Source organism: Macrotis lagotis, chromosome X, assembly GCF_037893015.1.
Source record: "Macrotis lagotis isolate mMagLag1 chromosome X, bilby.v1.9.chrom.fasta, whole genome shotgun sequence".
Lineage (NCBI taxonomy): Eukaryota > Metazoa > Chordata > Mammalia > Peramelemorphia > Peramelidae > Macrotis > Macrotis lagotis.
In genome coordinates this window covers 670712406-670739090 of record NC_133666.1, presented here as the reverse complement: position 1 = coordinate 670739090, position 26685 = coordinate 670712406, and the positions used below count along the sequence as shown (strand labels likewise).

The 26685-nt window shown below is 39.1% G+C and overlaps 1 protein-coding gene and 1 long non-coding RNA gene across 3 annotated transcripts in view; one reads left to right on the top strand and one right to left on the bottom strand.

Annotated features, from left to right (window-relative positions):
- LOC141501550 (P2X purinoceptor 7-like) overlaps nt 1-26685 on the top strand; it is a 44654-nt gene that overhangs the window by 12166 nt on the left and 5803 nt on the right. For both annotated transcript variants that reach the window (XM_074205624.1, XM_074205625.1), the window contains 10 exons: nt 1152-1220; nt 6779-6851; nt 10656-10752; nt 14159-14239; nt 14342-14471; nt 15799-15935; nt 20726-20816; nt 22181-22246; nt 22969-23118; nt 25251-25352. In XM_074205624.1, the coding sequence (XP_074061725.1) occupies nt 1152-1220; nt 6779-6851; nt 10656-10752; nt 14159-14239; nt 14342-14471; nt 15799-15935; nt 20726-20816; nt 22181-22246; nt 22969-23118; nt 25251-25352 (996 nt within the window). The remainder of the gene's footprint in view (nt 1-1151; nt 1221-6778; nt 6852-10655; nt 10753-14158; nt 14240-14341; nt 14472-15798; nt 15936-20725; nt 20817-22180; nt 22247-22968; nt 23119-25250; nt 25353-26685) is intronic.
- LOC141501551 (uncharacterized) lies at nt 2517-6961 on the bottom strand. Its single transcript, XR_012472266.1, has 3 exons — nt 6697-6961; nt 4791-4978; nt 2517-3607 (listed from the first exon to the last, which is right to left on the bottom strand). It is a non-coding gene; the product is annotated as an uncharacterized LOC141501551 (long non-coding RNA).

Sequence of the window (26685 nt, the reverse complement as noted above, 5' to 3'; positions counted from 1 at the left end):
TTAAAGTAGAATCCATCCCAAAGAGGAAAGGGCTACTTTTAAAGGCTGGGATTTTCCCTCTACTCCAGAGATCTTTAAGAAAGCTGAGGTTGTGACCCTGGGAAAGTCAATTTAGCTATCATTTGCCTCAGTTTCTTCAACTGTAAAATGAATCATTCAACTCTTAAAAAAGAAACTGAGACAAATAGCAGTTAGGTTGACATGCAGTCACACAGTTAATAAGAGTCTCAGGCTGAATTTGAACTAGGAGAAATGAGTCTTTTGGACTCATTGAATTTGATCTTAGGTCCTTTTGACTCCAGGTTCAGATAAGGAAACTGAGACAAAGAGAGTTTAATAACTTACTTCACATTGAACTGATGAGGTGTAATCTGAATCTAGATCCTTTTGAGTGAGGGCAGTTTCCCATCTCCTAGGCCATGTCTTTTAGAAAAGACAAGTTGGTGCCAGCTGCAGAATGTCAGGGAAATGTCCTCAATGTCAGGGGAAAGGGTTCAAATTTAAACTGGAGGCCCTAGGGCTCTGTTTATAATTTTTTTTTTAACAAGTAAGTGATAAGCTCAGAACTGTACCTAAGGAAGATTAATTTAGCAATTGCATGAAGGAGAGTTTGGTGAAGGGAAAGTCTAGGAGTTGGGAAACCAATTAGGAAGTCATTATATTAAATCAGATGGAAGGGATGAGTGGCCATATGGGTAGAGAGACGGAAATCGATGCCAGAAATGTTGTGAAGAGAGAATGAGCAGAGAGTTCCCAGCAAATGACAGACTATTGAGAAATGATTAGATATTGAGGATACAGAGATGCACAGATTTTGAGAACTAGAAGACAAGTTCTCCCTTTGTACACCAAGGTCTCCATTTATTTACCAAAATACAAGTGCTTAAATATCCTCCCCAGTCCCTAATCCACTTCCACTCCCACTTCCGTGGCACGTAGTAAAACAACGTTCTGGTGCTCAAGGGCACCAGGTGATGAAGATTTACAGCATTCCCACACACAACAGTCCCTAATACCTGGGAATGGAGGAAGGCCCCTTGAATATGGAAGCATTAAGAAGTAACTGTTGTAATATGATCCAGAAGAACAATTTGAGGGAGATTATTCACCTTACCACAGCTCCCATGTTCTTGTCTCTCTTTTTTCTCCAGGGAAATTCTTTCTTTGTGATGACTAACTTCATATCCACAGAAGGTCAGACACAAGGCCTTTGTCCTGAGGTAAGGGAGGGTTGTGAATTTTAGGAGTGGGGATAATGGATGTTCTATCGTGCATAGGCCTGTCCAATGGAATAGAGAGAAGCCTCTCTCTGTATGCTACATTTTCAGGAAGGAGGCTGGGGGAAGGAGTTATTGGAAGCTGGAAGGAATTTAAAAGGAAAGATGAGTGTAGGGGCCACAATAAGGAATGCTCCTAAGGACCCAGATCTTCCATTACTGGAGATGCAAAGAGTCTGGCATCTATATGAAATTCACTCTGCTTATCTACATTTTCTTGAGAGAAAATGAGACATATGCAGAAAATTAAATTTAAAAAAAGATAAGAAGATAAAATAATTTCTAAGGAGAGGTACTAGCAGCTGGGAGATCAGAATAGACTTCCTATAGGAAGAAGCATTTGAAATGAGCTTTGAAGGGAAGAATTTTAAGAAATAAAGGTGAGAAAAAAAAGTGCATTCCAAGCATGGGAGATGATGGAAAGGATGAGAGATAGGAGACATAGTGAGCAGGCCTATTTGGCTGTAATAGAGAGTTCCTAATGGGCAGTTACAGTCACGCAACCTCAACTTCTTCATCTTTAAAATGGGTATAATGAGATACACTACTTTCTTCATGGGGTTTTTTGAGTGATATTATGTGTGATTATTATCAAATATGCTTTGTGTTTTATAAGTGAACAAGTTCTAGTTTTAACAATCTAGATTCTAATAGAGTTGATTGTTGTCCAGTTGGTTTTTGTCCTTCCTTTTCAAAGAGGATCAAAATGACATCACTATGTCTGGCTCAAGGAACAGTGTGTTGGACTGTGGCTGATCAGACCAATATGAACTCAAATGGTACTCCCCCAGATCGAGTTCAAAGAGTTAATATAGAATTCTGCTATGATACACTCACTATTCTGCATTAATGATCACTCTCCCTATTTATTTCCCATCTTAAGCAATGTAAGTGAATCTAAAAATTGCATTTTGTTTTAGTTTCAGTTTAAAGCTTTCTTCCTCCCTTCTACCTCTCCCCCATCTATTTTGAGGACAAGAAATATGCTACCCATGACATATGTCATGGAATACATACATATTTCCACATTAAAAAGTAAGGAAAGCAACGAAAATAAAAATATGCTTCTATCTCTCTCTCTGAGACTATCATTTCTGTATCTGAAAATGAATAGCTTTTTTTTTAGGGTTTTTTTTTGCAAGGCAAATGGGGTTAAGTGGCTTGCCCAAGGCCACACAGCTAGGTCATTATTGAGTGTCTGAGGTCAGATTTGAACCCAGGTACTCCTGACATCCACTGCGCCACCTAGCCACCCAGAATAACTTCTTAATATAAGTAAATATTAACAGTGGTTTTCTGAAAGATAATACCTCTATCCAAAGAATTCTTTGTGGTTCCATACATAGAGTGCTGAACTTGGAATAAGAAAGATATAGTTTGAATCCTGCTTCAGATACCATATTAGCTGTGGGCACTCTAGATAGACAGCTTAACCTCTCTGCCTCTCAGTTTCCTCATCTGTAAAATTAGGGAGTAGAACTTGATAGACTCTTCCAACTCTAAATATATATATTCTTGAGATCATGGAACAATGGAAGATATTTTGGGGGGGAATGGGGTGAGAGGGGGAATTGTTTTTCCTCTTCAAACAACATCAACTCCAGTTTACTAGGGTCAACTAAGATAATATACAAAAAACAATTTGCAAACTTTAAAATGTTATTGTTGACGAATCATTTCAGTTGTGTCTATCTTTGAGCCCATTTGAGATTTTCTTGGCAGAAATACAAGAGTAGTTGCCATTTCCTTCTCCAATTCATTTCACAGGTGAAGAAACTGAAACAAACAGGGTCACATAGCTAATAAGTATCTGAGGCTGGATTTGAACTCAGGAAGATGGATCTTCCTGACTCCAAGCCTGGCACTTTATGCATTGTGGCAACACCTGGCTGTCCCCAAAGTGCTATGTAATTGCCAACTATTACCAGCCATGAATATGAATGCAGATGCTCATGCGGATCATGGTAGCTCGCTTTTCCTCACCCAGGACCAGTCTAGAGCATCCATTTCCTCCAAATCCACGACCAAATTGACATTCCTTTGACTCCCCTACCTTGTAGTAGGCTCTTCACTTGACTCGATGTTCCTTCTCTCCATGTCTCACTCCCCCACCTTCCTGATGAAGTGGGCAGCCACTTCCATTGAGTACTTCCTGCCTCTCCCCAATTCCCAGCAGACTCTTCCAGCTTGGAAGCCAAGCTAAGCTCATTTACAGGCCACATGGTTCTTTTCAGGCTCCAGTTCTCTTTTTGGCAAGAAATGTATATTCCTTCTTCATTTGCATTGATTTGCCAAGGCACTGTTTAAGTAATAGAGGCTTAAGAGTCAGTCTATAAAAAAAGGAGAATATTTCTGGTAAGCACAGTGAATAATTACTGGACCCAAGAGAGCCTGGGAAAACATATCCCTGAGCCCAGAAGCTCTAAGGACTGTGAAGCATCCCCCGTTGGTCCTTATTCCTGGCAACTGTACTTTTCACAAGCTGGAAGTTATTTCCTGTTGGCATGGCAACCCACACTCCATCTTTTATCATTAGCAGGAAATGTAATAGTACCTTTTATAGACAAATCTTTTTATAAATGACTTTTTCAGACCCTATATTTTTCCTTTGAATCTGCTACCAATAATTTGAGGCAGGGATTATTTTCCTAATTTTACATAGAAGAGAACTGAAGCTCAGAGGGTCAAAGTCCAAGATCATGAAAATAAATAGTGTCCGGATTAGTACAAGAAAGAGTTTGTGATTTAAATTCCAAAGACCTAGTTGGAGTTTTTTTTAATCCCTTTATCTTTTTTTTTTTAGTTTTTTTTTGCAAGGCAGACAGGGTTAAGTGGCTTGCCCAAAGCCACATAGCTAGGTAATTATTAAATGTCTGAGGCTGGATTTGAACCCAGGTGCTCCTGACTCCAGGGCCCGTGCTCTATCTACTGCGCCACCTAGCTGCCCCTTCCCTTTATCTTTTATACTATTTTATTTTTCCAGTTATATATAGATAATTTTTAATCTTCATTTACAAAAAGTTGAGTTTCAAATGTTTCTCCTTCCCCTCCCCTCTTCCTAAAATGATAAACAAGGGGCGGCTAGGTGGCGCAGTGGGTAGAGCACCGGCCCTAGAGTCAGGAGCACCTGAGTTCAAATGCAGCCTCAGGCACTTAATAATTACCTAGCTATGTGGCCTTGGGCAAGTCAAGTCACTTAATCCCATTGCCTTGCAAAATCCTAAAAAAAAAAAATTAAAATAAATAAAATAAAATGATAAACAATTTGATTTAGATTATGTAAGTATAATCATGTAAAACAGATTTCCATATTATCCCTAAAGAAGATAGTCATTCTTATATTTTTGTTTGTTTTGAGGAAATTAGGGTTAACTCACTTGTCTCTAGGTTCACTCAACTAGTAAAGTCTGAGGCTGAATTTGAATTTAGGTCCTCCTAATTCCAGTAATAGAGCACCAGTTCTGGAGCAAGAGGACCTGAGTTCAAATCCAGCCTCAGACACTTGACACTCACCAGCTGTGTGATCTTGCAAGTCCCTTAACCCTGATTGCCTCGCATCCAGGGCCATCTCCAATCTTCCTGATCCATATGTGAAAACCAGATAATTCCAGAGAAAGTGAGGCTGGTGACTTAGTATGGCACCCTCTCACTCAAATCCAGATCATATGTGTGTCATGGCATCACCTCCCTGATGTCATGGTCTTCTTAGAGAATGAAGGACAAACAACAATCAATCAATCATTTCCATAAAGTCATGTTGTGAAAGAAGAAACAGGACAAAAGGGAAACCCACACAAACACACACACACACACACATACAAAAACACAAACATACACACACACACACACACATACATACACACAATTCAGAGTGCAACAGTTTCATTCTTTGGAGGTTACATTTTCCATCATGAGTACAATGTAATTCTCTTGTATCATTGTGTATTGCTGAGAATAGCTAAGTCATTCATGGTACAATGTCACTGTTACTGTGTACAACATTATCCCAGTTTGCTCATTTTACTTTGTATTCGTCCATATACGTTTTTCCAGGTTTCTTCTGAATTCCACCTGCTCATCATTTCCAAGGACCAGGTTTTGAAACCTAGCTCCGGGTGACCTTGAACAAGGTCCTCCCTCCAGGCTTCTGTTTCCTCACCTCTAAAGAAAAGGGATTGGCCTTTTCCAGCTCTAGATCTAAATTCCCAAGTGCTTATGAACCCAGGGTGTTGTTGCTCTTTCCCCTCAACTACACATTCTCTCAATATACATGATATCCCCAAAGTTTTACTGAGGTTAGGGCAGTTTTAAATTTTAATAACTAAAGCTATTAAAGCTAAGACTTTCAAGACAATCCTTTGAGTCAGTTCTCAATTACATATTAAAATGGAAAAGGAAAAATATGCCAAGTAGTTTAAATATTAGATAGTAAAGTAATGTGTAATGCATAGTTAAGAGCAAGGAATTTATTTCCAGGACTTGGATTCAAAGCAAATCATTCAACCTCTTAGGAACTGATTTTCCTCATCAGTGAAATGGAACTTCCAATGCCTCTTCTAACTCCAAATCTTTAATCCTATGATTTGTGTTATTAATTTTAGAGTTGGGGAATTGATTGAATTAAGAATAAATAACTCATTTGCAGATCTCTCCGGTTCCCTTAGGAGCAGTTAGAGGCCTAAATTTAGAGTCAGGAAGACCTGAATTCAAATCCTGACTCAGACACTTCCTAGCTGTATGATCTTGGACAAGTCACTTAATCTTGTGTGCCTCTTCACCAATTAATGAGATGAAGAAGAAAATAGCCAACCTTTTCCAGGATCTCTGCTAAATAAAAACCCAAATGGGATCACAAAGAGTTGGACACAACTAAGTGATTAAACAACAATGACATGTCTCTCCCCCCTCCCCATTCTGATGGGCAAAGCTCAGGTCTGACCTCATTATCTCAGGCTAACTAAGGCTGCTGGCTCATGTTCTACCTGCATCCCCTGCTGATTCTCTCAATTGAGATGCTTAGTCTTTGAGCCACTCTCCCTTGTTCAGCTCTCAAACCAGTGGAATATTTAGAGCAGGCCACCTCCTCCTTTCTACCCAAATGGCTTCTCTCTGGTTATTACTGAATAAAGTCCCATGGTGGCTGCATCACCCCACTTTTTAAAAGTAATAATAGCTCTTATATCCCTATCATTTTAGGAACATAAGTGTATCTGAAGACTTATAAAATACTTTCCTTATGCAACAACCCTGGGTGACAGATGATACAAAAAAAAATCTCACCATGTAAGGTTGCAAGAAAGATTTCTAATTGGGTACAAGTTGACCTGGATCATCTTTGAGCATTCTTTCATCTCAGAGATTCTATAAAATCATCCCCACTTAACAGATGAGAAGACTGACATGTACAAGGACTTCTTACCCTCTCCAATAAGGTGATGTGATGATAAGTGCCTTTCTAAATTCACCATGTTTATTTATTCTATTTTGTTCCTCCTTTACAGTATCCCACTCGAAGAACTCTCTGTTCCTCTGACAAGGGCTGTAAAAAAGGAAAGAAGGACACACTGAGCAAAGGTATCTGTTCTTTTAAGTTCTTAAGACTGCACAATGGAAAGCTGAACCCGGGTGAAAAGCTGACACTATCTCCTCTTCCTAATTACATAAGTGTTTTAAGAGAGGTCAGATTCAAACTAGTCCCTTGGTAGTTTAGGTTAAATATTGGAACAAAATGAGGTGCTCATGGAACTTTAGCAGTCAACAAAAGATTTACTCAGGACAATCAGGGAAGGAAAAAGGTATTCCATGAAGATACGAAGCATAACCTTTTTAAAAAATTAAATAAATTTTTATTTGTTTTCCAATTATATACAATGGTAGTTTCTACCAATCTTTTTTTTTGCAAGGTTTAGAATTTTATGATTTTTCTCCCTCCCTCCCTTCCCTCTCCCCTTCCCACAACAGAAGGCAATCTGCTATGGTCTTTACATTTGTGTCCCTGATATGAGCATAGTTTCCTCTAGGCTGGTGATGGCTAGCCTGCTGGTCTACAGTTTGAGGGAGGAGCTGGAGCACCTCATAGTCTCACTGATTTTGTGTTCTGGTCAATGGACTGAGCTTTAGATCAGTACTGGGAAACAGTAATAGGGCAGCTAGATGACACAGCTAGAGAAGTAGCCCTGAAATTAGGAGGACCTGAGTTCAATTTCAGCCTCAAACATTCGCTATCTATATGACCTTGGACAAGTCACTTAACCCTGATTATTTCACATCCAGGGCCATCTCCAGTCATCTGCTCCACTGGACCCATATGGCTCCAGAGGAGAAAGTAAGGCACAGCACCCCATCCCTCAAATCTAATTTCACTTGTTTGTCATGGCATCACCTCCCTGATGTCATGGTCTTCTTTGAGAATGAAGGACAGACATCATCATCATCATCATTGGGAGACTAGCCTTCACCTGCACAGGAAGGAGCCTCTGTTAGCACCCAGGTGCCTTACCTTGGATGATGCAGTGGGTAGAGCACTGCACCTGGAGGGAGGGAGGATTTAGTTCAAATCTAGCCTCATATACTTATTAGCTTTGTGACCCTGGGCAAATCACTTAACCTCCTTTCCTCAACTATAAAATAAAAATAATAATAGCACTTAACTCCCTCCCAGGGTTGTTGTGAGGATCAAATGAGATAACTTTAAAACGCATTTAATAGATACTTGTTTCCTATCCATCACTTACCACTACTAGCAGGACAATAATGCCTCAGGAAACCTTGGCCTATAGCAAGTTCCACCTTCAACATTCCTCCCTCTTGTGGTAAAACCGGGTGGTGCAGCATTCACATCACTAGAATGAGCATCCTAACTGACCTGGGCAAGAAATATAATATCCTAGAAAATGTTCCCAGACACTGCCTGCCCCCAGGGATCTTTCTTTAGAAGAAACTTGAATGAACAATCAATCGATAAGAATTTGTCAAATTCTTAAATTATCACTGTTAAACCAGTGAAGGTAAGCTCCTTAAGGGCAGGGACTATTGAGGATATTGAGGATCTCCCTGGGATAAAGACATAACCCCCCAACAGTCTCTGCTCTCAATGAGCTTAAATTGTATTGAACAAAATGTCACTGCCCATGTAAGGAAAAATATATATTCAAAGCAAACATAGGCTAATGGGGAGTAGGGAGAGGTATTATCAAAAGTTGGTAAGTATATATTTTTGTCTGTGTTTCAATTATGTAGATTATTTTAAATGGATATAAGTCATATGAGAGGAAAATGTTAACAAAAAATCCAAAGAACCAGCATTTCACAAAACAATAAAGAAAGAAAACTAGGAATTCTAAAAGGGGGAGGTATTCCAGGTCATGGTGGTATGCTACACACAAAGGCAGGAATACAGGAGATACAATGCCATATATAATCAATAAATCAATAAATATTTATTAAAACCTACAATATGCCAGGGACTTTATCAAATAGCATAGAGAAGTAGGTTGGCGTTAGATCATGAACAGGTTTTAAATTCAGAAAGAGAAGATTGTATGTTTTCCTAGAGGCAACAGAAGGGCATCTGGGTGGTGTGGTGGATAAAACATTGGCCTTGGAGTCAGGAGGACAGGAGTTGGAATCCAGCCTCAGACACTTGACTCTTACTAGCTTTGTGACTTTGGACAAAGTCACTTAACCCTGATTGCCTTGCATCCAGGGCCATCTCCAATTGTCCTGATTCATACCTGACTCCTGGGCCTAGGTGGCCCTGGAGAAGAAAGTGAGACTGGTGACTGAGCACAGACACCCCTCACTCAAATCCAATTCATGTGCTTGTCACAGCATCACCTCCCTGATGTTGTGATATTCTTTGAAAATGAAGGACAAAAAAAAAAAAGAAAGAAAATGAAGGACAGGGTGGGGTGGCTAGGTGGCACAGTGAATAGAACACTGGTCCTGGAGTCAGGAGTACCTGAGTTCAAATCCAGCCTCAGACACTTAATAATTACCTAGCTGTGTGGCCTTGGGCAAGCCACTTTTACCCCATTGCCTAGCAAAAACAAAAACAAAAAAAAAAGGAAAAAAAAGAAAAAAGAAAATGAAGGACAAATATTATTAGAGACAATGGTCACTGGACCCTTTTGAACAAGGTAATGATGTGGTCAGTCCTGACTGTAAGCAATTGACTCCTAATTGGTCTCCCTGATTTCAGCTCTCTTTCTGGCCAAGCCCATATCTTGAATCACCTCACTATGCTCTCCCCACTCTTGTGCTCTATGTCAATCTCCAATGAAGCAGTGATCCCTCTTGCCAACTCCTCTACCTGTGTCCTTGATCCTATCACATTTCCTCTGACAGATCACCTTCACAATCATCTGCTATCACTCCCTAATCTTTAATCTCTTCTTATCTCCTGGCTCCATCCCTAAGGTTTAGAATTATACCCAATCTTCTGAGTCCTTAAAAACAACCTTCACTTCACCTTGCTATTCCCTCAAGTTATCTCCTGCACAGTTAAACTCCTAGAATAAACTGAGAACACTCACCTCTCACTCCTCAATCCCATGAGGTTTGTCTTGCAAGTTCAAGACTCCAATGGAGCTTGCTCTTGTCAAGGTCAGCAATGATATCATGACTGCAGTTCTCATCCTAATGACCTCTCTGCAGCAGTTGAAACTGCTGACCAATCTTTCCTTCTAGATACTCCTTCCTTGAATTTTCTTGGCATTGATCAGTGGTGATTCTCTTCATACTTCTCCTGATGTGACTAGAAGATTGTAGTGCCAAATAAATTTGGAAAATGCCAGGTTTAGGGTGTGTGTGTGTGTGTGTGTGTGTGTGTGTGTGTGTGTGTGAACTCTAAAGTGCTCTCTCTCTCTCTCTCTCTCTCTCTCTCTCTCTCTCTCTCTCTCTCTCTCCCCACCCCCCCACCCCCGTCTCTCTGGCTGGCTGGCTGTGTCTCCCTCCCTCCCTCTCTCTGTTTCTCTGTCTCTCTGTCTTTCTGTGTCTCTGTCTCTCTCTTTCTCTCATTATCTGCATAGAAATGGTCATTGAACTCATGGGAAGAGAAGAGATCATGAAAAAGATCATGTAGAAAGAAGAGCCTGGGACCAAGCCTTTGAGTATACCTTGGAGTGGATGATGGTCCACCAAAGGAACAGAATTAGACAGTTAGGTAGGAGGAGAGACAAGACTTTTATCCTTTTAATGTTTCTCCTGCTCTATGAAAAATAATTTTTTTGTTCTTCCTTTGGTTAGTTGATTTAAGTTTTTATTTGGGTTTAAGGGGGAATCTAGAGAGGAAATTTTCTCAATGGCTTAGTCATGTCAGTTTGAGGCATGGGAGTTGGGTTATATGATATCTAAAAGACCCTTTTATGATTCCTACAGGGGTTCAGACAGGAAAATGCATACCATACAATGCAACCCAAAAGACCTGCGAGGTCTCTGCCTGGTGTCCTGTAGAACCAGAAAGAGATGCCCCTCGGTAAGTAAGAAGTGTTTTCTATTTCCACTTCACCAGTATCTCAACAAAGGCAAATTGTAAAATGCAGGTTGTTGTAAATGGTCCCTCTCAACTCTGGGGATTCTCTGATTCTGTTTGGTATAGAGTAGGTATTTGATAATTTTTGTTCAATAAACAAAGCAATGAAAGAATGAATGAACCAATCCCTTGAATACAGATACCAAAATAGAACCAAAATAGAACCAAAAAGAACCTAAAATGTCTGATTTTTGTGAGATCATATAAAGCTGCAATGGCAAGAAGGCAGCTAACATAGTCTATATGTTAGTCTCTTCTTACATATAGGCACAGCTAATCTCTCCCCAGAAGCTGCTTAACTCAAAAGTTGGAGCCCAGGAAGGATAGTGTCATTGGGGAATGATAGATAAAGTGCCAGACCTAGAATCTGGAAGACCTGAATTCAAATCTGACCTGACCCTTAGTAGTTGGATGACCTTGGGTCATCCTTTATAAATCTCAATTTCCTCATCTTCAAGATGAAAGAGTTGGACTCCATGGCCTCAAGGCCATGATAAATCTATGAGGCCTCAGCATCCTTTCCCCTCTGGGAAAAGCCATTGCTACAGTTAATCTTTAAGCAAGCAGCTAGGAGAATTTGGTATCTTAGGATTCAGAGACAGGTGGGTGGGGGGTCAGGAGGAATACCTTTAGAAGAATCTAGGAAAAGATTACCTAGTGTCAATGAGGGATGAGGATGAGTGACACCCCTCTTACCCACTCACCTCTAACTGTAGGAACTGGAATCAAATCAATAGGACCTCTTGGAAAGGAGGCACCTGTCAAGTGCACTATGGCCCCATTCACCAGCTCTTTTACTTCCTCTCTGCCTACCACTGCCATATATATTGTTTTCCCCTTTAGTAGGTAAACACCCCAAGAGTAGGGACTCACATTTGCTTTGTTTTTGTTTTTTTATATTCCTAGTACTTAGGAAAGTCTGACACATTAGCAATGTTTTTACATACATGACTCCATTGATTGATGTCAGTTCAGGATGTATTAGACCATTGAAATGGTCTGATCTAAGATGTTCCTTAGAACTTCATAAATTAAAATCCATACCATTCAGTTTCTCAACCTTAGGAGCCACTGTCCAAAAAATTAATGAATCCTGGGCTGCATTGAGAGACATGGCTTCTAAGATTAGGCAGATATCCTCAGCCCTCATTAAAATTCAAGTAGAGCATTTTGTTCAGTTATGGGCCTCAAGGTTTAAAGATGGTGATAAGAATAGCCAACATTTCTAAAGTACTTAAAGGTGCTTTGAAAATATTAACTCACAACCATCCTGGGAAATAGGTACTGTTACTACATCCTTTTTACAGATGTGGAAACTGAGGCAGATAGCAGTTAAGTCACATAGCTAGTCAAGGTCTAAGACTGGCTTTAAACTCAAGCCTTGATGTCCAGGTCTAGTACTCTATCCACTGCTCCATGTAGCTGCTCATAATAAGCTGAAGAGTGTTCAAAGGCAGGTAGCCAGGATGACAAATGACCCTAAGTCCATGTCATGTGAGGACTGGTAGAAGAAAGTGGATTAGTCTAGAGAAGAAATGACTCTGAGTCATGTAACCAATGGATTCCTTTCTATTCATTCAGAGTACTCTGTAAGTTTCCAAGTAGAAACAATGCCAGGTCATGGAGGATCTAATATAAGAGAGGAAAACATAAATCCAAATTGATAAACCCATCATTTTGTGCCACTAACCACCTAATCTCTCCATGGTGCTTCTTCTCCTTTTATCCAGTGAAGTCTCACATTTCTTCTCTTTGCTGACAACTTCTTGGATACCAGCTAGACGCCTTACTTATTACCTATTTCTTCTATCATCAGATCTATGGATATCTGAGATCTTCATGTTCTACCAACACAGAGAAAATGGATCAAAGGCTCTAGACTCAATTATTAAGACATAATCATGTCAAAGGAGTACATGACAACTAACCGACAAGGAGGTTACCCATTCATACTTGTACAATGATGGTAGCCTGGGGAAGATTTTATTAGGTAGATACCCTTGGGGAAAATACCTGGGAAGAGAGAGGTAATGAGCTGGTTTCTGATGCAAGGGACAGATAATAAGATGTTAAAATTAAAGCTGTGTCTACACACTCTATTCCTTCACTAAGTGTGATGCCATTTTCTTTGTTTTAATTGGAAGAGGTAATTGGCCTTAGCTCAAAAAAGATTGGTTACATCAATCCCTGGTAGTTCTTTAAAAGTTTGAACCCTACAGTTCTGCAGGAATCTAGGGGGTGAATATCTGTAGAGCTGGAAGCCTGTCCCTGAAAGAGAATTATTTTTCACCCCTTAAGGGGGGGGGAGGGGAGCAGAGGATTTTCTGTCTTCTATTCTGAACCTCAGTTTCTTCATCTGTAAAATTAAAGGATTATACTAATGGCTTCTGAGGTCCCTTTCAGTTTTAAACCCAAGAACCTGTGAGGCAATTCTAGTTATTTTCTTTGCAGACCTTGCTTATCTTTTTTAAAAATTATATAAATATTTTATTTGTTTTCCAGTTACATACAATGGTAGCTTCTACCAATCATTTTTTTCTGGCAAGATTTTTCTCCCTCCCTCCCATTCCCCCCCTCCCCCCAACAGAAGGCAATCCCATATAGTTTTTTAAAAGGTTTTTTTTTTTGCAAGGCATTGGGGGTTAAGTGGCTTGCCCAAGGCCACACAGCTAGGTAATTATTAAATGTCTGACTACAGGGCTAGTGCTCTAACCACTGTGCCACCTAGCCGCCCCCTATATAGTTTTTACATTTGCTTCCTTGATAAGCATACATCAAAATTGAATGTGTTGAGAAAAGAAACAGATCCAAAAGGAAAAAAGAAAACATTAGATCGCAAAATTATGTAATACATAAGACAACTTTTAAAAATTGAAGATAATAATCTTTGGTCTTTGTTTAAACTCCACAGTTCTTTCTCTGGATACAGATGGTATTCTTTATCACAGATCCCCTAAAATTCTTCCTGATTATTGCACTGATGGAGTGAGCAAGTCCATCAGGGTTGATCATCAACCATGTTATTGTTAAGGTTAATGTTCTTTTAGTGCAGATCCAGTCTTTCACCACACCCTTATTTCATAACGATTTTTCTTAGCTCTCATAAATCACTTGATTTATACTTCTCTTATGGAGTTTCCAAAGATTAGTTTGTATTATTGTTCTTTCTGTGTTTACCAGATCCCCTTTCTTGACTGGGACGTCTCATAAATCTTTTTCTCTTAGTTGACATAGCACCTTCCTGATAGGAATTACTTATATAAATCTTTTCTGACATTGTCAAAGATTTTGAGATTTGGACCTGGGCCTTCAACATTACCACTCATAATCTATTTCTTCTTCCTCCCAGTCCAGCTCTCCTAATTAGTGCTGAAAACTTCACTGTGCTCATAAAGAACAACATTGATTTCCCAGGTCACAACTATACCACGTAAGTGTTATAAGTTCCTGACTCAGCCTAAAAAATGAACACAACTTTTTAATGAAAATTGTTTGTTTCTTTCTTTCAAAATAAAATTCTTTTTTTTTACAGAAGAAACATTTTACCAGGAGTCAATATTACTTGTACATTTCATAAGACTCAGAATCCGCAGTGTCCAATTTTCCGACTGGGAGATATCTTCCAAGATGTAGGGGAAAATTTTTCTGATATTGCTGTGCAGGTGAGCAAAGTCTTTTTTTTGGCAAATAAGAGTCCCTATGCCTGGGCTTTCTCACTTTAAAAACTTGAGTTTAAAGAAATGTAAGATTAAGACCATCCTGAGGACCAAACATGTCCACAACATGCTAGATTATATCTTGAGTTGCTCGTTTTCACACTGCTCCCTCTCTTCAAGATAATGAAAAGCAGTGCAGGTTATTTCACATGTCATTAGGGCAGAGGTCTAATGAATAAAATTAATCTAGCCTGGGCTTCTAGCCTAGAAAATTTTTGTGAGATTCTTCATTGGTGGAACAAATAGTGTCACTATGGCACCTCATGACTGAACAAAATTATCTTCTAATATGATAATGTGATATCCACTAAAGTAATAAGGATCTCAAGTACTCTCTTTCTAAATGATGATCAGCTTTTGCTTGTTGTTGGTGGTCTGACTCTTCATGATCCCTTTTGGAGTTTTCATGGCAAAGCTACTGAAGTTATTTGCCATTTTCTCCAACTCATTTTACTGATAAGAAAACCAAGGTAAATTGGGTTAAGTAACTTGCCCTGGATCACACAACTAGTAAGTTTCTGAGGTTGGATTTGATCTTAGGAAGATGATTCTTCCTGACTCCAGGAACACATACCCTCTTTATTGAACTACCTACCTGCCCCCAATAACCAACTGTAGAGGCTCAATTCACTTTGCTTAAACTGAGTTCTACCCTGTATTTGAGAAACCTTGAACTATATTTTAACCTTCATGTAAGGTGTCAATCAGCAAACATTAAATCAGATACATAGAATTTCAGGGTTGAAAGGAGCCTCAGAGGTCACCTAATCCACTCCCTACCACAACAAGAATTCCATTATAACATTCTCAATGAGCATTGATTTGAATGCCAAGTTGAATTAAATGCCAACTGTGCTATAGGGAACATGGAGAATACAGAATCAAATACACTTTCTATTCTCAAAAGTCTTAGAATTGCATTGAAGACATAGCAAATCCACAAATAAGAAAGGTCACTAATAAAATTAGACAGTGACAGATACTATTAAATGAGTGAAGTGAATAGTAAATGTTAGTGAAGGGAAGGGGACACTTTGCACTGTGTTTCTTGAAGAGGGGGCTTCATGGAACTTTGAATTGGATCTAGAAAGATGACCAGAATCTAGCTACTCAGAAAACATCAAGGGCCAAAGGTATGGCTAGTAGAAAACCTCAAAGCCATTTGTGGGAGATTGTAGTCCAGTTTGATTGAAGGTATGCTCTAACACTGATGACAATGAAATAATCCTTTGCCTTGAAGGATTTAATGTTATCTCATGTTTCATGTTTCTAGGGTGGAATTATGGGCATTGAGATCTATTGGCACTGCAACTTAGACCGATGGTTCCATTCCTGCCGTCCAAAATATAGTTTCCGTCGTCTTGATGACAGGACCACCATTGAGTCCTTATATCCTGGCAATAACTTCAGGTATGAGTGTGTGTGTGTGTGTGTGTGTGTGTGTGTGTGTGTGTGTGTGTGTGTGAGATTTTCCTTCCTTCTTGAAGAGGACCAAAATGACAGCACTATATTAGAGTCAAGTCCATCTCGTTTGTATCCAAGTGTTTCCAACTATGGCTGATCAGTTGAGCATTAGCTCAGGATATTCTACCACAGGTCAAGCACAAATAGTCCATATAAACATTTTGGGGTAAATTCTCTAAATTTACACAACTCATGTTTCTTTGGAAACTTCAAATAAAGCACTACTAAAAATAAGTAGTTGGCTTTTGTTAGTATTTTCTGAGCCATCATGATGCTAAATTTATCCCCAACACTTAGCATGATACCCGACTCAGAAAATCCTTAATAAATGCTCTATTTTATCTGTCTGTCTGTCTGTCCAATAATCTGTCTACCTATTTATCTATCCATCTATCTATGCATCTATCTATCTATGCATCCATCCAACTATCTATCCATCCATTCAGTTAGCTAGTTAGCTATCCATCTATTAATCTAAGTTAGCTAGCTAGCTAGCTATCCAGCTATGTAGGTATCCATCCATCCATCCATCCATCCATCCATCCATCCATCCATCCATCTATCCATCTATCTATCTTTTGCTGTTTAGTTGTTTCAGTTGCATCTAACTCTCCATTACCTCATTGGTGTTTTCTTGGCAAAGATATTGTAGTGGTCTGCATTTCCTTCTCCAACTCATTTGATAGATGAGGAAACTAAGGCTTTAGTTAAGTGACTTGTCCAGAATCACATAGCTAATATGTGCCTGAAATCAGATTTAAATTTAGGAAGATGAGTCTTACTGACTTCAGGATTCCAACTCTCTGTGCATGATGGTGCCAGCTAGCTGTCCTATTTGTGTACTTCCCTAAAGAAATTACAAATCAGGAGCTTCCCTCTTTATAAATGCTTGCTATATGAGTGAATTCTAGATTATCTCTAGGAGCCCTTCTAGATTTAAATCCTATAATTCAAAATAAAGAGAAAGTTTTTGTGAACTTTTTGACAATTAGTGAGCTGTCAGGGATAAAAGGAGGCAGAAGTGAGTGTGTGTGTGTGTGTGTGTGTGTGTGTGTGTATCTTCTCACTGAATAGTTTTTTATCATTACAGGAAAAGTGAACATAATTAGATATTGCCTGTCAGCAGAAGCTAGATTGGGAAACCATAAGGAGCAATCTGTCAGTTAGATGTGGTTAAATGTCCTCTGAGTCCCCAAACTAAGTTTAAGAACATTAGCTCCTAGGGTGATATTGAGTTCTCTGGAAAATAGAGAAGGGTATACCACTGATATTCACTTAGAATATCACTTAGAGTATTATGTTAGATTATATGTTTCATTAACTGAGCAATGGAGAGGGACAGATAAATGGTACAGTGAATAGAGCACCAGCCTTGGAGTCAGGAGGACCTGAGTTCAAATGTGACCTCAGACACTTATTACTTATTTAGCTGTGTGACTTTAGGCAAGTCACTTGACCCCATTGCCTAGTAAAAAGAAAAAAAAACTAAGCAATGGAGGAAAGCTTTGTAGAAAGAGAAAATGGTGACATCTGAAAGATTTCCCCAAAAGGTCTTCATAAAATAATCTTACAAGTTAGGAAAAGTTGGGTTGTATCCCTTATTCAATACAAATAAATTCCATTTGACAAGTATATGTTAAGTAATTACTATTGCTGGCACTGTAGCAGATGCAGAGAATATAAAGGCAAAAATGAGCTCATATCTGTCATCAGGGAGTTTACATTCTGCTGACTATCTCCTTAAAGCTGGACTCTACAGGTTATGCCATACATTTGAGATATACAGTCTTTCTCTATTTTTCTAAAAAGGTAATGGAAGGGGCAGCTTGTTGGGGCAGTGGATAGATCACAGGCCTGGAGTCAGGTGATACACTTAATAATCACCTAGCTGTATTACCCTGGGCAAGTCACTTAACCCCATTACCTTGCAAAAAACAAAACAAAAAAAAGGTAATAGAGGAGGGGCTTGGTTTGTTCCCCCACATTGTGGTTCATTCCCTTGTTGCTCCTTTACAGCTTGTAAATTGGTAAGGAAGTAAGCCAAAACTAGCAGCCTTTTTCACTGAATGTGCTGAATTAGCAAACTTTACATTTAGTTCCACATTCTAATATATTGACAATTAAAACCATTCATTTTAAAACCATAAAATTCTATTAAATTCTATCTGCTTTATTAGATGAGATGAATGCAGCTTACCTTCACCATCAGATTTCTTTTTAATCTTTCAGTCAGTTAAGTTTTCAAAGAGTTATCTTTAAGAAGAAAAATAAAGATTAAAAGATTTCCCTCAAATTCCCAGGGGATGGGAAGACAGAGAGGAAGGGAAGAATGATAAAAATGGGAGGTGGGAGAGATTGGGAGAGAAGAAAGAAGGAAAAAGGGAGACAGGGCACAGAGAGAGAGAGAGAGAGAGAGAGAGAGAGAGAGAGAGAGAGAGAGAGAGAGAGAGAGAAAGGTAAGTGGATTGAGAGGAGGGAGAGAAAAAGAACTCCCACTACTTGGCCACCTAATTCTAGTTCTCCCTGCCATGACTGTCATCCCTGGGACTAAGTGGAGAAAAGTAGGTGGTCTCTGGTAGGGAGTAGGGTGTACCCATATACAGGATTCACTCACCAGGGACTCAAATCTGGCTGACCTCACTTATCTTTGGATCTCATACCTATAAGGAGGTATCAACTAAATATTAGGAAAACATTCTTGCAATTATAAAAGTTTACCATTATTACAGTATTCATGGTCAAGTTCCTTCAAATCTCATGTGGTTTTTCTCCTTTTATTGGAAGGAGGAGGGGCTATATGTGTGGGAAATGGAGAGATGGAGAGAAAGAGAGAAAATAGAGAGAGGAAGTAGAGAAAGAAGAGATGGAGGGAGAGGATGTGAAAGAGAGGTGGAAAGAGTGAGAAAGGAGATGGAGGAGATGATGAGAAGAGAGACAGAGAAAGAGAGGAAATGGAGAGAAATGGGGAGAGGATGGGATAGGAGACAGAGGCAGGAAGTTGGAAATGGAGAAAGATAGAGAGATAGAGGAGTAGAAGAAAGCGGGGGAAAGAGGAAGAAGAGAGAAAGAAGGAGGTAGAGAATGGGGGAAAGAAAAGTAAGAGAGGAGAAGAGGAGAAGAGAAAGGGATAAGAAAAAGTAGGGGGAAAGAGGAATAAGGAAAAGGAGAGGGATTGAGGGGAAGATGGGGGAGAGATAAGGAGACTGAAAAGAGAGAAGAGACAGAAGTGTTTATGGTTTGGTCCTTGAAAGTAGAATTTTGCAGCCTCCACAATTACATTATATGTGCAAAGCCAAGCCTTGATCCACTTAGAGGGTATGAATCTGGTGCACAAAAGGCAAAGAATGGAGTTTATTTCTTCTATTTCATGGCCATAAAAATAAGTTCCTGGGCTGGAGATCATAGATTAGATCATTACAGCAAAAGAGGAAATGAATTTTACTTTGGGAGGCACTTGACTACAGACTGCCACAAACAGACAGATGACTCAGATAGTAGAAAAGGGACTCTGTAAGGCTGAAGAGAGAGAGAGCAAAGTTTCTAGGCTTTCTCCTTTTTGTATACCAGCAGAGGATAGATTTCTTCTGATACCCCTATCTACATCCATAAGAATGTATAGGTGTTGGGGTGGCTAGGTGGTGTAGTGGAGAAAGCACCAGCCTTGGAGTCAGGAGTACCTGGGTTCAAAACTGGTCTCAGACACTTAAGAATTACCTAGCTGTATGGCCTTGGGCAAGCCACTTAACCCCATTTGCCTTGCAACCCCCCCCCAAAAAAAAGAATGTATAGGTGCTAAGGGATCAGGGTTCAAAGAAACTCAAAAGGCAGTCCCCATTTTCTTAGGTTTTCATGATCTTGAAAAGAGGAAAAGATTTCCCAAATTGGGCAGCCAATTCGGGAGTGGAAAAAAGCAGAGGAGGGGTGAATGTCAGAGCTGATTTCTTCTTCCAGGATGATAAATTTCTGGAGATGATGAGGACCAGAAAAGCTTCTCTTATTGTCTAGTATTATGAATTGAAGGAACTTAGTAAGCAGAGTAAACAGAGATTTGTCCAGAATTACATACAGCTAATAAGTGTCTGAGGCTGAATCTGAACTCAGATCTTCCTAGCTCCAAACCTTGGGATCTATCCACTTTGACCTCCAGCTACCACTAATGCAGATCTCTTTTCCTACCCTGCTACTCTTACTTAGCAGATGGCATCTGGAAAGTTCCTCACCCTGCTACCAGGCTCAGACAACTGATCCCACCACTATGTCCAAAGTCTTTCGCCTTCAATGCTACTTGCTGACCTGGAATCTGAGAATCTGAGAAGTCTTTCAGCAGCTCTAAAAGACTATCAGAACTATAAGAAAGGCTATGATCTTGGGCTTGGTGGAAGAAGTGCCCACTCACCTAAATACAGGCTCAAAATCACCTGAGACTGAGTGAGCCACAGTTGAACAAAAAGTGTCACTTATTACCTATGTGAATTTAACATCTCTAAGACTTGGTGACACCATCCGTAAAAATGAAGGGTTTGAGTTAGATGGTCTCTAAGGTCACAACTATAAATCTATGATCCTATCATTGTGTCACTAAACCTCTCTCAGCCTCAGTTTCCCCATCTGTAAAAATGAAGAATTTGACCCCTAAGGGTCTAGCTGGAAATTTATGTGTAATAAGACAGAATAGCCTTCTCCCCAATCAATAAAGATTTCATATTTTGCTAATTATATATCTTCCTCTCTTGTAGATTTGCCAAATACTATATGGAAGGAAATATAGAAAAACGCAATCTAGTCAAAGCTTTTGGAATCCGTTTTGACATTCTGGTCTTTGGCACAGTAAGCATCTCTCCTTCATTCTTCAGCCATGCCCAGTTATCCCTGGAACTGTGCAGAGAACGAAGGGTCTCTATTCCACTGGGCCAGAGTAGATGTCTTGTATTTTGAAGGTAGAATGATTAAGAAGAAAATGACCTGTCTCTGAACAGGCCACCTAAAAATTGTATCAGGATTGGCAGGATTGAATTCTAGCATTCAAATTAAGAGAATTCAGCTGAAGATAATGATCATTTATATATTTTAAAGGAGTTCCCCTCTTGTCAATAATTTAATGTTATTGTGAGCTCCTTGAAAGTAAGGGCTGTCAGGGGCGGCTAAGTGGCACAGTGGCACCAGTCCTGGAGTCAGGAGAACCTGAGTTCAAATCCGACCTCAGATACCTAATACTTACCCGGTTGTGTGGCCTTGAGCAAGTCACTTAACCCCATTGCCTTGAAAAAACCTTAAAAAAAAAGAAAGTAAGAGCTGTCTTGTATTTCTGTGTGTATCCTCAATGTTTGTTATATAATAGATAAGGATTGTAGACCTATGGTTAGGGCAGCTAGATGGTTTCTCATGAAGAGTCAGACACAACTAAAAAAATGACTGAACAATAGCAAACATAAAATGAAGCATCTAAAATTACAAAAGATAGTATTAATACCGAAATATAGTACCCATACACATTTAACCTATATCTGATTGTTTACCCTCTCAGGGAGGAGGGAGAGATAGAATTTGGAACTCAAAACTTTAAATAAAATAAAAATATTAAAAGAATAAAAAAGAATAAGATCGATAAAATACATTATTTTATCATGTATGTGTTTACACACATACACACACACACACACACAAACACACACACACACACACACATTAAAATCCCAAGTTCATGGCCTTCCAAAATCTGTCCCTGGCTCACTCAGGTAGCAAAGTCCCCTTTAGATCTGTGCTGCTATGATTTTAAGGACTTCAAAAACACAAACAGGAATGTATTCAAACAGATGCTTCAATTTGCTATTAGATCCAAAGGAAGCGAGCTTGGAAGTTCCATCTTCTAACTGAAAAATCAATCATTCTGGAATAGTCCTTAGCTCCATTTCTGAAGGGTTCTGCTATGGTCAGGATATGCCCTGGCCCAACCCCAAGCTGGATCACAACAATAGAGTTTATGAAAGGTCAGACAGTGGATAAGTTTTTAACTGAAGACAACCTGGCTGCCATTTTATTATGTCCTGGGCGTTTTAGAAAGAGCTGTCAAATCATGATGTCATGATGCCTTATTTCTGCCACATAACAGACCCTACACCCTAACAATCACAATGTCTGAACATGACTGCTTCCATTCTGAATTTAAGTTAACATGTCCCATTTTATTTAAGGGAGGAAAATTTGACTTAATCCAAATGGTCGTGTACATTGGCTCCACTCTCTCCTATTTTGGTTTAGTAAGTATCTCATTTCTATAAGTTTTAAGAGGTGATTTTTTTTTAATGCTTTGTTTTGTTTTGTTTTGCAATGTGGTTTCATCAGTTTAGACAAGACTGTGCAAATTTCCTTCATTAATGGGGATCAGCAACTTTTAAATTTGCTAAGACTAGAGTTGTAGATAGTAACAGCAACATTGTGTGATGATCAACTATGATAGACTTAACTTTTCTCAGAAATAAAATGATCCAAGACTCATGATGGAAAATGCTATGCACATCCAGAGAAACAACCATGGAGTCTGAATATAGATCAAAGATTATTATTTTCATTTTGGGGGGGTTTGGGCCTTTGTTCTATTTCTTTTTTTACAATATGACTACTGTGGAAATATGTTTAACATGATTACGCTTGTATAATCTCTTTTAGATTGCCTGCCATCTTGGGGAAGCTGGAGAAAAGGGAGGGGGAAAATTGGAACTCAAAATTTTATAAAAATGAATATTGAAAACTATTCTTATGGGAAACTAAACAATAAAATACTATTTACAAAAAAAAAAAGACAATAATTGTAGAGAGCTTCATGGGACCCTGAGAATTTATAGCTAGTAAGAATTGGAGATAGGATTTAAAATTAGGTCTTCCTTATTCTTAGGCTTCTCTGATATGCCAAATTGATTTTCTGGACATTAAAAGATTATTTGGTAAGAGAAGAGCTCAAACCTCTTTACATTTTCTCCAGGCCACAGTATTCATTGATTTTCTTATTGATACATACTCAAGTACCTGTTGCCGATCTCATGTTTATCGTTGCTGTCCGGTCTGTGAACCTTGTGGGGTCAATGAGTATTATTATAGGAAGAAGTGTGAGTCTGTTGATGAGCCCAAACCGGTAAGGGATGGATGACATCTTTTTCTTAATTATACAAATTTCAACATAATGCTAAAAACTGATCAATTCAGTAAAAAAAAATAAATCAAGTCAGCAGGTATTGTGCTAATAGCACCAAGGTCATGCGTTCCACCCCTATGTAGGTCATTGAACTTCACTCCATTGCCAGAAGACTATTCCTTTAATCATAGCCAACTTTCTTTGAGGGGTTTTTCATGGTTTTAAAAGAAATCCCCTCCCCACACTAAAATAAGCATGAAGGGACAGAGAAAACAAACTTCACTGATGATGCCATTTGGTCAAGGGCCGACTGACTGAATCAGTCCCATTGAGCCCTAGTTATGGATGAGTGCCCAGAAAATAACTATTCAAGACTTCAGCTTTGAATTTCATTATTCCCCTTATTCAAAGCCATGTAACTGGCACATTAATAAAACACCACAGACAGAGCATTCCTTTGTGTTTCAATCTATCTGTCTTTTCCCTTACAACACTGTTCCATGTACAATTCATTGTCTATTGTACACTGTAGAAAATTGTAAGAAGAAATTCATCCTCAATGGAAAAAACACCACTAGTTTTTGACTAAAAATAAGATGAAATTGCTAAGATTTGATAACAATGGTAATATTGCTATTATTAAAGCACATTATATTAAATTTACTTTATAATATTTTATTTTACTATATGCAAGCCTTCTAGAACTTGTCACATTAGAAATTACCAGTAACTGAGAAAATACAAATGATTTCAGAAGTTTTTAAGAGATACTTGAGAATGAAGATAATTGAGGTCATAAGCAAGAGCCTTCCAAAAGTGTGGGTCAGTGAATGATTTCTGAGACTAAGAAGATAACTGGGTTCCATATCTGGCTCTTGGAAGAAGTGGAATCAACAGAAATAATTAGCTCCTAGTGGGCTGCAGTTTATGGACATGCAGTCAATCATTCAATCATTTATCAAGGGCTTACTATGGTCTGGGTCCTTTGTCAGGTTAAGATAGAGATAATATTCCTCCCTTAAATAATGAGATATTATTTGTAAATGTGCTTAACACATTGCCTTAAAAAGTGTCTATTAGTAGACATTTAATAAATTCTAATTTCCTTACTTCTTCCCTCACTTCCTTTTCTTCCTCCTTCCCTTCCTCCCTTCCTTCTTTCTTTCCTTCTTTCCCTCCTCCTTCCCCTTTCTCTCCCTCCCTCTTCTTTTTCCTTTCTTCTTTCCTTCCTTTCTTTCTTCTTTCCTCCCTCCTCTCTCTTCCCTCCTTTCTTCCTTCTTCCCTTCCTTCCTCCTTTCTCTTTCATTTCTTTTTTCTTTGCTTCTTTTCTCCCTCTCCCTCCCTCCCTTCTTCCTTCTTTCCTCCTTTTCCTTCCTCCCTCCCATCCTTCCTTCCTTCCTTCCTTCATTCCTCCCCTCCTCCCTTCATTCCTGCCTCCCTCCCTGCCTTCCTTCCTCTCTCCTTCCCTTCCTTTCTTCCTTTGTCTCTCCCTCCTTCCCTCTCTCCCCTTTCCTTCCTTCCCTTAAATAATGTTGATTACTATGTCAAACAGGCAATCACATCACAAGATTTATGTGAAAACCAAGACTATTACAAGAGAAATGAACATGTATGTGGAACCCAAAGAGCTCATACCAAAATTTGCACATTTATTTCAGGACATGTATCAGGACAAAGGAAGGAAAAGATATCAGGAAGGCCATGGTATAGAAAGATAGAAGGTGCAGTAAAGGTGGGAAAAAGACAAAACTCCTCCCAAAGAGGAGGAGCAAGGCAGCAATAGCAAAAGCCACATTCTTTTCCCTTGGTAACTGTTAAACTATGAAGATAGGATGGTCTGTTTATCTACAGGGTCCCAACTATAAAAGTCATTTCTTAGCCTAGCACAAACTGTCTGGTGCCTGTCTTGATTTCCAGATACCCAAGGAGTCCAGTTTGGGATGTAAACAACAAATTATGTCAACTGAGGGTAGGGACAGTGTTTCCTTGACACCTTTAGGGTCTTTTGTATGCTCTGGGGGCCAAAGTTTCTGGAAAACATAGTAATGCAAAAAGGGACCCCTTAACTGCCTTTAACAATGACATGATCATCCTTGTTGGAAAGTCATTTTATCTTCCCTTTCTTTTTCTAGACTTTAAAGTATATATCTTTTGTGGATGAGCCCCACATTCGAATGGTAGACCAACAGTTGTTGGGGAAAAGTTTGCAAGAAATAGAAGGTGAAGAGGTTCCAGTAAGTTAAACCATTTATATTTTTGTTGCTCATGGATTGGCTTATTGGGTTGGATCAGACAAGGAAAGATGGGGTATTCCAACAGTTTTCTTCTTTTAAACTTTAAATATGCACCAAAATTTTGGGGACATCCTATAAATATCAAATGCCTTGCAATCCTTAGGAATGTTAGCAATCACTTTTCCCTCCACCAAAATATAAAGCTTTAAGTTGACTAGGGAGGAGAAAGATGAATGGGCATATAGGTGTAGGCTTTGTAGGGAAGAGTCTTGCTTCTCAGAAATGGATTTTCCATCACTAGGACATTAACAATTTTCTTTTGAATTGGTCTTTGCTGAATAAATCTTTCTAGATTTCTTAACAGCACTTCCTGAGGCTTTTTAGATAAGGCATTAAACTTTGAGCTAGGAAACAGCATTAGATAGTCACAAGCTGTGAGAGTCTGGGCTCTCTTGCTTCAGTTTCCTCATCTGTAAAATGAGGCAACTGCAACATTTGACCTGTAAGGTTTCTTCCAACTCTAAGTCTATGATCCTATGTTTATACAGTGGTTTCCATTTTCCCTTAACCCTGTCCTTCTTTCTAACTTCCCTATTTCTATTATTAATTATGCCATCATTCTCCAGAAAACCCCATATGGAGTCACAAAGAGTCAGATACAATTGAAAACAACTGGAAAAGCCATAACTAGAAGTTTTTCATTCTTTTTTATTCACATCCCCAAATAAGATTAGAAATTGACTTATGATTTCACTGATGTAGGGACTCTCCCACTACCCAAGTACCTTCTCAGCAATTTATTGTCTTGGAAAATTGCCTAGAACCATGAAAGATAAAATCACTATTTCAGAGTGCTAGACACTGTAAAAAACAGTCCCTGCCCTCAAGAAGATTCCATTTGAATGGAGGAGACAATTTGAAAACAATTGGGAACATGCAAGGTAAATACTGAATAGATAGGAAGTAATTGGGAAAAGAAGGCATTAAACATCCTGGGGACTGGGAAAGACCTGTGGAAGATAGGGTTTTATTTGATTCTTAGAGGGAAAAAAAGAGGTAGAGGGGAGAGGAGGGATGCATTCTAAGCATTTGGGATATGAACATAATGATGTTTGTCGTTCAATCTCAAAGAAGACTATAACATCAGAAAGGTGATACCATGATATGCACCTGAATTAGATTTGAGTGAGGGGGGTCTGTGCTAAGTCACCAGCCTCACTTTCTCCTCCAGAGTCATCTGGGTCCAATGACCAGATATAGATCAGGATGACTGGAGATGGCCCTGGATGTGAGACAATTCAGATTAAGGAACTCACCCATGGTCACATAATTA